The sequence below is a fragment of the Bubalus kerabau genome, chromosome 13, assembly GCF_029407905.1.
Source record: "Bubalus kerabau isolate K-KA32 ecotype Philippines breed swamp buffalo chromosome 13, PCC_UOA_SB_1v2, whole genome shotgun sequence".
Taxonomy (NCBI): Eukaryota; Metazoa; Chordata; class Mammalia; order Artiodactyla; family Bovidae; genus Bubalus; species Bubalus kerabau.
This window is the reverse complement of record NC_073636.1, coordinates 11,006,399-11,018,305: the sequence shown is the minus strand read 5'-3', so window position 1 is coordinate 11,018,305 and position 11,907 is coordinate 11,006,399. Positions and strand designations below refer to the sequence as shown.

The window sequence follows — 11,907 nt, the reverse complement described above, 5'->3', positions numbered from 1 at the left end:
GTAGGTTTGGGTTTAAGGGGCTTTTACTTGGGGGATACCATTTTATTTGACTGACCTCCATAAGAGTTTGGCAAAAATATATTCACCCAAAGTCACAGTGGACACAGCTGTAAAATGACCCTGGGGTCCAAGTCTCCAACTTGTCCTAAAAATCCTCCTCTCTATGCTTGTGGGATGATCAGACCGCAGAAAATGGGAACAAATCTCATTCCCAACTCCCACCTCCCAGACTTTCTATTCCTCAAGCTGAAAGTGTTTTTAAACATTTTAAACTCGGAAATTGTGAAAATTTTGAGTATAGCACAGGCATTTTAATTACATGTAAACAAACAAACAAAAGCTCATGACTACATCAAAAGAATTACATTAGTAACACACAATCAAAGCTGATTTCCAGTTAACTGGGAAAAAACTTGTGGGTCCATCAGGATTACCAAACCTGAATCCCCTCACCAGATCTCTTAGCATATTACCCTTGACTTAGGGAAGAGAATATTCAAAGTTGAAATAGAAGTGGACAAAATAACCCACAGACTTTTTTTTAATATTTTGATTTGAAGCTTGAATAATATCCAGTAATAGCACATAATAAGGGGAAATTATTATATTACAAATATTTCATAAAGTACCCCACCACTTAAACTAATTTAAAATTTAAAAGTTTAATTTAAATTTAAAATTATTTAAACTTTATTAAAATTAAAATTTATTGAAATTAAAATTTTACATTATTTAAAATTTGGGGAGAGGTAAATTTATTGTTCAGAAGGTAAAGTTATTCAACTGAAATAATTTGTGAGACATTTTTTTAAAAGAAATTTAGAAGCATAGTCCAACAGTTCTTTTTCTCCTCCAGCAGCTTCACACCCCAAAGGCATCAAATATTATGTCCATTGGGGTACATTATAATATTGCAGCTGGCCAGAGAGACTAGAAGACATCATGTCCAAAAAAAAAGAATCATGACCTTAAGTTTATTCAAGGATCCAAAGAGCTGGGAAGAATTACTATTTAGACATAACTATAAATGAACCATCTTCTATTTGATCCCTTTGTAAGAGAAGGCTCTAGGCTGAAAAAATAATTCTCTGCTTTCAACTCACCCATTTGAGGCAAACGTCATCCAGTTCCATGTAGTCTGGAAGACCAGACCAGGAGAACATTCCCCCTCCCATTTTCCTTTCCTTCTTCCTCCTTCACCCTCTCCTCTCCTCTCCCCTTTATCTGCCATCTCCAGGCTCAAGTCAAACCCTTGAAACAAAAGTCAGAAAATAGGGACAGGTATTTTTTCGTTGTTTTGTTTTTTTCCTTTATTTCTGAAGTTTCCTTTCTATCGGTGAATTTGTCTAACTTCTTACTCGCAGAAAAAGTCAATATCCTAGGGAAAAAAAAAAAAAAAAGCAAAAAAAGACTGAGCTGAGCATGCAGGACCAAAAAACAGATGTACATTCTTTATTTAAAATCATACATAATCAAAGGGAAATTTGGAGTTAAAATAAGTAAAGCTTGAACCCCAAGAGTATGACTCAAGTTTTACTTTAACTCAAAAACTACTTAAAATGAAAATTCTCAAATACACTTTTAATTTATGATTCTTTGACACATTCAAGTTCAGTGCTAAGACATGATGACAAATGAGTTGCATTTGTGTAGGTTTGTCAATGTTTTAAAGTTTTTTTGCACAGTGATTAGCTCCAGAAGAATTATTTCAAAATAACCACCTTGCACAGTCACTCAAAAAGGATCTTTTATTTCTGTTCTGGTTATACAAGACCCCAGGGCATTAGGAAAAGGACAGTTCTTTTTCATACATAAGTAGAGTCTCTCTATCACAAAAACAGGCATTCAAATTTTTTCCAGAATGTTTTGATTTTATTAAATAAATAATAAATACAGTTGCCGATATTTTTCTCAGACCAAGTGTTTAGTTGATAAGTGAGCCTGTCAGTAAGAGTCAGTCAATACTATTTTGGCTTCTTTCTTTGTGACGTGGAGTCATTTCCAGGATAACTTACAACTAAAACATTTTCTCTAGTGACAGAAAGAGTTCACTAACCTTTCAACATTGATAGTAGGTATAAATGCTCTCCCAAGTCTCGTTGTCTAGAGATGTCACCCTTGGAAGTGGGAGATTTTACTTGATGCAGCTTGTAAGTTGCATGATGCATCTTTTTACACCTGTCTACGTCTACATTCTGAGTCCTTCTCTCCCCTCTCTCCAGCCCCAGAGACGCTTACCGTGGTAGGAACTTCCTTGGTGGCTTCTTGGTATACATGTTGTTCCTGGACCAAGTTGCTGGGAAAATAACCCACGGTTCCCATTTCATCCTCAGACTGGTTGCCATAGACCTGAGTGCCCAGAAATGTAACAGAGGGGAAAGCGGATGTGATACTCTTTTAGAAACCCTCAGGCATCCTCTCTGTTGTCCATGAGAATCATATAACTACCAATGTCTTGCTTCTCAAGTTCACTCCCAGCAACTGAGTCAACCCACAGAAACTGTGTGTCTATTCTTTTGTGGCCCACTCTTACTGGTCTCTCTACTTTAGCATTGCATTGTGCCATCTGTGAGCTGCCCAGAAATCTTTTTTGGAACCCATAAATGAAGTCTGTGTCTTTTTTTGTTTTGTTTTTAAGTAAATAGACACTGTTATTTTAAAGAACTTTTAAAGGACTCTCCCCATTTTTTAAAATTCAAGTGAACAGATTCTTGAGTGCATTTCAGATTTAATTCTCCATTACTTGAGAATATATCTCTGGAGCTGGAGTTGCAGTGGGGGACAGTAAATCACTTCAGCTTCATCCCTCCCCAGGGCCCACCCATGTGTGTTTTAACTGAAGAAAGCAGATTCTTTGGAGTGAAAGAGGGTGCTAAAGTTTCCTTAAAAATATTGAAATGTAGCCTGACTGCCAGCACACATGCCTTTTACTTGGCAAATCCACTCAACTATTTTTGAATAAGGTTCAAACTCTTTGGGATGTTCATGCCCCCATGTGTTGGACTAGATTTTCTTGCCAAAACAGCAGATAAACCTATATTGGGTTTTATGATGAAGTTTTCCTTGTTTCTTTAAAATGCAATAAAAGCAAATATACATGAAGTTTTGCATAGCCACAGCTCCTCTATTGTTCTTAACAGCTAGTTTTAAATATTAAAAGGCATCGAAGATAGGTAACAGAGGAAAAGTTAAGGGCAACATATGTCAAGATATTTTAAATAATCTCGTCTTACGCTGCCAGCCCAGAATTCTCCAGCTTCATTTTCTTTTACCAGCTTTGAGTAAACATAGATCCACTGCCCCTTTTTAACGTTAATGAATCTACAGTCTGGAGCATTGTAATCTTCTTGAGCTCTCGCCAGAGAAATAGTATCTAGAAGGAAAAACCATGAAATAGTATCTTGAAGAAGAAAGCATTGACGCCTGGGTTTTATAACAGGAAAAACCACAGAGCATATCAGAAGACTAGGAAATCACAGTGACTAACACCTCCTGGTTTATAGCTCACATTCAATTCCAGAAGATAACTAAGGTTATTAAAACAGCATCCAACAGAATCTTAGCCAAGTGAATTCTTCATGCTGAGACACAAAAGGCACAGACCGGGAGAAATGACGCTAATCGCATGCACATTAGAGAAGATTCACTTCCAAATACAATTAGATTCTACGCTATTAGTGGATTTTTTTTTTCAATTATATAATAGAAAGGTAATAAAAGGCATAAAAAAGTCCTTACAGACACATTCATCATCTGCACACAGCTTCTTGGAACCAAGTCTGTCCATAAATATTCCATGCACGGCACATATGGCCACAAGACCTGGGAGGAAAAGTAACAACAGTCTTGCCATCTTCCTCTTTTGCTGTTTTTGCTTTAGCCCTTTGAGTGGAAGTGGAGACTGACTTCAGTGCTTCCTGTCTTTTATGTGAAAGCCAGACATCTGGGCGAGTCCCCTGCAGCCAGTGGGGAGGTAGCTACCCGTGCCTCGGCCTTCACAGCAGTGACGGGACTCTAGGGATTGCTCAGCATTGGATTTTCTAAAGAGACTCAAACGCTGTGTCTTTTTTTTTTTTACATACAAATGCTATCCAGAATAGTCCACTATTTTAAAAACACTTTTTATTTTATAGTGAAGTATAGCCGATTAACAATGTTGTGATAGCTTCAGGTGGACAACAAAGGGACTCAGTTATACACATACGTGTATCCTGACTCCCCCAGACTCCTCTCCCATCCACCCTGCCACATAACATTGAGCAGACTTCCCTGTGCTATACAGTATGTCCTTGTTGGTTATCCATTTTGAATTCATTCTCGAAGTCCGTAGACCTATATCTGTTTTGTAAATAAGCTCATTTGTATAATTTCTTTTTAGATCCTTCATATAAGTGATGTCATACAATATTTCTCTTTCTCTGTCTGACATACTTTACTCAGTATGACAATCCTCCACCCTTGTTAGAGTCACTTTTGCTGTGGTTTATTGCATCAGGAAGACACTGTTGAAAGAACTATGAGACTTTTAAATCATTTTAAAAATGTTTTTAGTTCAAACATCAAATGCTTTCAATGTATGAGAAGATGTACTAACCATAGAAAACTGTTGAAAATGTGATATCTATATCCTTAATACAAATAATTTTGTTTAAACATCTAATAACATCTGGATTTATATAATAGATAAGTAGAGGATGCTTACATTGACAAATCATTCATGATGGGCTCCTTAGGAGTCATGTGTATCGGGTCAGACATGGATTGTAACATGTTTAAGACCTTAGTAATGTGGGGAGATGGGGTAGGTGGTTTGGGAAAATGGAACTGGCTTTTTTCTGCCTCCTATCTTGGAGATCTTTGAAATTCAGTCTCCAATGTGCATGGCTAATAGAGAAGGGAGTAAAGCTGGAGGTTTGTGTTTCTCCTTGAACCCCCATCCCTGCCTGGCCTACTTCCAGGCATCTTTCCTGTGGGAAGAGGGGCACCGCTACAAGTCATCAAAGCCGAAGCGCTAATACCTGGCTCCATCTATTCAACAACTACTTCCTGAGCGCCTGCTATGTGCCAGGCACTGTTGTAAGCACTGGCGACAGAGTGAATTTAAAAAGACCCGGGCCCTAGGGTTTACTGTCGGGAGAAAGACACACTTGGCTGGCTGCTTGTCAGAGGGTGTTTGGGGCTACTTCTCTCTCTTAAAGTGCCCTCTCCCCCATTATTTCCAGGTTTTTTTTTTTTTTTTTGGCTGCACCATAAAGTTTGTGCCATCTTAGTTCCCCGATCAGAGATCAAACCTGCACCCTCAGCTGTGAAAGCCTGGAATCTCTAACCACTAGACCGCCAGGGAATTCCCTAGAAATCATCTTTTTTTTTTTTTTTTCCTAGAAATCATCTTTGAAAGCAGAATACCAGTGCGGTTTTTCTTTCTATAATCTGGAGGCCTGAGAGGATCTCGGGGAAAATGAAAGCATCGATCAAACCCTCTTAATCCTGATCCAGCAGCTGTTTCACAGACTGTAACAGTCTCCAGCCAGCCCTTGACACAGGCGAGTTCAAAGACAATTGCCACGTAAGAGGCACTTTCTGAAATGACTGCACAAACTCAGCCAGGCCCCCTCAAAGCAGAGTGAAACGTTGAAAAAAGCCACGCCTGAGCAGTCAAAACTAAGCCAACTAAGCTGAGGCTCAGAAGCCATCGTAGGCCGTTCAAAGGCCAAGAACTAAGAAAAGAGAGACCCCAGCCTCCCGAGGGCCACCTGAGCAGGCCTGCGATGTCCTAGGGTTCTGCAGCAGGAAGAGATGGGGTGGAAACTAGAAGCTTCTCTATAAAAGTCTACTCACAAATAGGAATTCAAACTTACAAGCCATTGTGCCTGGTAGCACACCATTTAGGGTCTGGTGGGGTGGGGGTAGGGTGGGGCTGGTGGTCCAGAGATGGACTGTGTCCTGAGCTTCCTTCCCTCCTTCTTCTGGATTTTCAGATGGACTCTCTGAACCTTTAATCCCCCAAAGACATTTTTTTTTCTTTAGTTCCTAAATTAGCTTCTCAGTCTGGGGTTCTCAAAAGTGGGGGCTGTAGCTCCTTTAGGATGCAAAAATAGGCTTGGACAAGGGGATGGGATGGAGGCAGCCTCTTTGCTGTGATGTTCAGGGCCCTGCAGGATCTGCCCACCTCCCCATGCCCTCCGGAATCATCTTCTGTCACTGTCCTTCCCTGGCTCTGTTCCTGCCACACCAGCCTCTCTGTCTTTTTTTGAAGCTCATGTCTACTTCATGCCTTTTGGGATTATTGTCTTTTCCTCCAGTTACTGGCCTTCAGGCCTCTGATGGTCAAGATGGCTCGACAGACAGACCAGTTTAACAGAGACAGTCTTGCACTCCCCCAACCCAATCTGTCCATCACGCAAAACCGTGGGACCCTGTCCTGATACATGTCTCACTGCCTGACGTGGCTTGTTCACTTTCTTGGTGGCCATTTGTCCCCCGACGCCACAGTGAAAACTCCACAAGGTGGGGACCTTTTCCATCTTGTCCATTGCTCTACCTTTAGCACCCAGAAAAATGCTTGGTATTCATAAACTGGTATTCATTGAAAGCATGCATCATCCCCCAAAATTATATGCTCAGGTGTGTACATGCATGTATATGCTTTTCCACCCCCCCGCCCCGGGAAAGTCCCTAGGTTTTATCAGACCTAAAGAGAGGCTCAGGCTTCCCTGGTTGCTCAGTGGTGAAGAATCTGCCTTCAATGCAGGAGATGTGGGAGACCTAGTTTTGATCCCTGAGTTGGGAAGATCCCCTGGAGGAGGGCAAAGAAACCTACTCCAGTATTCTTTCCTAGAGAATCCTACGGGCAGAGGAGCCTGGCGGGCTGCAGGCCATAGGGCCGTAAAGAGTGGGACACCACTGAAGAGACTTAACACACACACACACACACACACACACACACACAAAGAGAGCTTCATTACACCCTTCAAATTGAGACTCATTAACTAAATGATCAGGGCAGAGATGCTGGGGTCTTGCCACCAAAACATGGTGCCCAGACTAGCAACTTTAGCATCATTTTATAAAGTCTCTCAGACCCTACCCCAGACCTGCTAAATTGCAAACTACTTTTTACATGATATAGAAGTGATCTGTATGGACATTAAAGTTGGAGAAATGCTGCTTGCTGCTGCTGCTGCTGCTAAGTCGCTTCAGTCGTGTCCATAGACGGCAGCCCACCAGGCCCCGCCATCCCTGGGATTCTCTAGGCAAGAACACTGGAGTGGGTTGCCATTTCCTCCTCCAATGCATGAAAGTGAAAAATGAAAGTGAAGTCACTCAGTCGTGTCTGACTCTTAGCGACCCCATGGACTGCAGCCTACCAGGTTCCCCCATCTATGGGATTTTCCAGGCAAGAGTACTGGAGTGGGGTGCCATTGCCTTCTCCCAAGTGCTGCTTGAGGGCAATCAAGTACGGCACAGATTTTTAGCCAGGATTTCACATTCACTATTACGTCTTTGCTGGATTCATTTTCAAGAGACAAAATGCCTATTAAATACCCTAACAGAAAATACTTTAATAAGAACCTACTGTATAGCACAGGAAACTCAATACTCTGTAATGACCTATATGGGAAAAGAATCTAAAAGAGTGGATATACATAACACTGATTCACTTTGCTGTACAGCAGAAACTAACACAACATTGTAAACCAACCATACTCTAATAAAACTTAATTTGAAAAACATGTCCATACAGAAACCTGATTAAAAATACTTTAAGCCTTTTTACAAATTTGGCTGCGTTCAGTGTTAGCTGCAGCAGGCAGGATATTTGATCTTCATTGCGGCATGTGTGCATGCAAACTCCAAGTTGCAGCATGTGGAACCTAGTTCCCTGACCAGTGACCAAGCCCACGGTCCCTGCACTGGGAGTGTGGACTCACTGGATCACCAGAGAAGTCTCAAGCCTTTATGTTTAAAATGGAGATAGCAGGGGGAGGAGGGGATGGGACCAGCTTATAGAGCAGCACTGAAATATACACACCGCCATGTGTAACGTAGACAGCTAACAGGAAGCCACAGTATAGCACTGGGAGCTCAGCCTGGGGCTCTGAGACGACCTAGATGGGTGGGATGGGGGCGGCGGGGGGGAGGTCCAAGAGGAGGGGGTACATGGATACTTATGGCTGATTCTTGTTGTTGTATGGTGAAAAACCAACACAACATTGTTTTTTTTTTTAATTAATTAATTTATTTTTTGGAGGCTAATTACTTTACAATATTATAGTGGTTTTGCCATACATTGACATGAATCCACCACGGGTGTACACATGTTCCCCATCCTGAACCCCCCTCCCACTTCCCTCCCCATCCCATCCCTCTGGGTCATCCCAGTGCACCAGCCCTGAGCACCCTGTATCATGCATCGAACCTGGACTGGCGATTCGTTTCACATATGATAATATACATGTTTCAATGCCATTCTCCCAAACCATCCCACCCTTGCCTTCTCTCACAGAGCCCAAAAGACTGCTCTATACATCTGTGTCTCTTTTGCTGTCTTGCATACAGGGTTATTGTTACCATTTTTCTAAATTCCATATATATGCATTAGTATACTATATTGGTGTTTTTCTTTCTGGCTTACTTCACTCTGTATAATAGGTTCCAGTTTTATCCACTTCATTAGAACTGATTCAAATGTATTTTTTTTAATGGCTGAGTAATATTCCATTGTGTATATGTACCACAGCTTTCTTATCCATTCATCTGCTAATGGACATCTAGGTTGCTTCCATGTCTTGGCTATTATAAACAGTGCTGTGATGAATATTGGGGTACACGTGTCTCTTTCAATTCTGGTTTCCTTGGTGTGTATGCCCAGCAGTGGGATTGCTGGGTCATATGGCAATTTACTTGTAGTTTTTTAAGGAATCTCCACACCGTTCTCCATAGTGGCTGTACTAGTTTGGATTCCCACCAACAGTGTAAGAGGGTTTCCTTTTCTCCACATCCTCTCCAGCATTTATTGCTTGTAGACTTTTGGATAGCAGCCATTCTAACTGGCATGAAATGGCACCTCATTGTGGTTTTGATTTGCATTTCTCTGTTAATGAGTGATGTTGAGCATCTTTTCATGTGTTCCAACATGACATTGTAAAGCAATTATCCTCCAATTTAAAAAAATACAGATGTGAGCCTCTCACAATAGTTTCTGTTTTGACACTATCTTCTATTTATCAGTAGCCTGCATTTAAATCTAATCATGTAACCTACTTCATAAAGGTAGAAATCTGCTTTGTTAATTCTTAACTTTGACTCACGTTAGAATTACACACTGAGCTTGAGAAGCATTGACGACTGGGTTTCACTCCTGAAGATTGGGATTTAGTTGATGTAGTTGTAGGTTATTGTTGTTGTTAAGTCATGTCTGACTCTTTTGGGACTCCATGGACTGTTGCCCACCAGGCTCCTCTGTCCATGGGATTTCCCAGGCAAGAATAACTGGAGTGGGTTGCCACCTCCTTCTCTATCTAGATCTTCCCCAACCCAGGGTTGAACCCGAACCTCCTATATTGGCAGGCGGATTCTTTACTGCTGAGCCACCTGGGAAATCCTGTTGTAGGTAAGGTCTGAGTATTTGCAAATATCTTCCAGATGATTCTAATATGTAGCCAAAGTTGAAAGTTAAATTCAAATTGAAAACCACTATATTTAATGGTGACAACATCTGCTCTCTTCAGACATTCTGTACAGCTCCCACAGATGAGTAAGGTAAGAACAGTCAGAAGATCCTAGTTTGATTGAATCATCTTCAAAATATAGCTAATAAATATAGGAAGATTAATGGGCCTGGAGGAGAAAAATAGATTACAAGTAAGGAGATGGGGAAGGCAAGAATAAACCCAGTGCCATGGGGTTGCAGTCAGAGATACTGTTGCAAATTCATTACTTTTTAATATAATTGAATCGATATATCCATAGACATAGAGTTGTGATATCTCTATAAAATTAGGATCCTGAAAGGCTTAGGACAGGCTGAGGAACTGACAGGAGACTAAAGAGACATGACAACTACATTCAACACATGATCCTGGATTTGATTCTTGGGTCATGATTGGGACATCAATAAATCAGATGGATGCTATTTCTTGATGTTGCTGGTCATCTTAGAGTTATGTGAGAGAGTGGTCTTGTACTTAGAAAATACATCCTGAAAGATTAAGGGGTGATGAGCAACTAGGTCCACACACTCTCCCATGGTTCTGCTAGGGTGCAGGAGGGCTCCCCAAGTAAGCCACAATGGCATAGTGATTAGTTTGAATTAAAGTTACTTAAAACACAACCAGCAAGAGTGACACTCTGACCTTCATTTTTGTCCCCCAGAAAGCAGAAAATAAATCTCTCATGAGAAAGGTGTACCACTTGCATCCAAGGGTAAGACACCCTTTCCACCAGAGAGAGGGAATTCGGGTCAAGAAACTTGTATAAACCTTATTACTTCTTGAATTTACTACCAGGGACAAACTGCTTAGATTCCTCACTAATTGAGCACACAAGACCCAAGTTTCTCTGTTCTGTCAATTCATCTCTATTGTTTCTTTCTCTAAAAGGTATAAAAGTTGCCTGCTTCGACTGTTTTTATAGCTTAAGTTACAAAGGTAATATTATATTAATATTATATACAATTTGTTGAAAAACCAAGCAGAGAAAATCCTATGGATCATCTGTAAAGTAATACAATTATTTCCAAAGCAGACTTAAAAGTTGCCAAAATTAAATTTAGCATTTGCCACTAATTTAAGACAAATACTGTAATTTATAAAAAAAATTTTGAAAAAGTAAAAAAGTTTGCTTTGGCCACTATTTAGGTTCTCATTTTCATGGGACCTCTGTGCACATGAATTAACATTTGTATTTTCTGTTAATCTGTTTTGTGTCACTTTCATTATTAGTCCAGCCAGAAGAATTCAGGAGGGGTGGCGGGGAAATTTCCCCTCCTTGACAGCTCAAAAACATTTATGGGAGTTCTATGTACTTTTTCAGCTACTTTCATATAAATTGGATTTTTTCCCAAAATAAACAGCTTTCAAAAGCAATCAGATGTCACTTCTCTGTTTGAACTCTTCTCACAGAACCTACGTCCCACACAGACTTGCATGTGAATGTTCAGAGTCACTTTATTCACAATGGTCCCAAACCAGAAAGAACTCAAAATGCCCATCCACTTGCAGAACAAACTGCTGACCCATGCAATAGAGATACACCTCAAAAGCATTCTAGGGGACTCCCTTGGAGATGCAGTAGATGGGAATCCACCTGCTAATTCGGGGGTGCAGGTTTGATCCCTGGTCTGGGAGGATTCCACATGCAGAGGAGCATCTAAGCCCATGTGCCTACAGCCTGTACTCCACAGCAAGAGAAGCCACCACAGTGGAAGTCTGATGAAGCGGAGCCCCTGCTTGCCACAGCCAGAGAAAGCCTGTGTGGCAACAAAGATCCAGCACAACTAAAAATAAAAATAGCAATAATGACAACAACAAAAAAGCATTCTACAAACTTCCCTGGTGGTTCAGGGGTTAAGACTTCACACTTCCACTGCAGGCGGTGGGGTTCAATCCTTGGTAAGGCAACTAGGATCCCACATGCTGCCCAATGAGGCCAAAAAATTAAATAGGAGCATTCTAGACAGGGCACAGTTGCAGTGATAGAAAGCAGATGGGTGGTTGCCTAGGGTTGGCATGGGGACACTGCAAAGGAACACAAGAGAGCCCTTTCTCTGAGGCGTGACGGAATGCTCTGTATCTTATGACCTTAGCACAGCTGTATAAACTGCCAAAACTCACCAAATACTAAAACGGGTGAATGCTATCACTGTAAGAAACTCAGTTTACAAAATCCTCCAATAGTTCCCCATTT

The 11,907-nt window shown here is 41.0% G+C and overlaps 1 protein-coding gene across 1 annotated transcript; it reads right to left on the bottom strand.

Moving 5' to 3' along the window:
• Positions 1 to 904: 904 nt before the first annotated feature.
• Positions 905 to 3,853, bottom strand: OTOR (otoraplin). The gene is made up of 4 exons (XM_055545385.1): positions 3,739 to 3,853; positions 3,234 to 3,373; positions 2,239 to 2,349; positions 905 to 1,378 (listed from the first exon to the last, which is right to left on the bottom strand). The coding sequence occupies exons 1-4, from the start codon at positions 3,851 to 3,853 to the stop codon at positions 1,355 to 1,357; spliced, it is 390 nt and encodes a 129-aa protein (XP_055401360.1). The 3' UTR covers positions 905 to 1,354.
• Between the last annotated feature and the right edge of the window lie 8,054 nt (positions 3,854 to 11,907).

Coding starts and splice junctions, on each gene's coding strand:
- OTOR (XM_055545385.1), bottom strand. CDS start 3,853: ATGGCAAGACTGTTGTTACTTTTCCTCCCAGGTCTTGTGGCCATATGT. Junction 3,374..3,738: donor TGCAGATGATGAATGTGTCT/GTAAGGACTTTT, acceptor TTTTCCTTCTAG/ATACTATTTCTCTGGCGAGA. Junction 2,350..3,233: donor GAGAATTCTGGGCTGGCAGC/GTAAGACGAGAT, acceptor CTGGGCACTCAG/GTCTATGGCAACCAGTCTGA.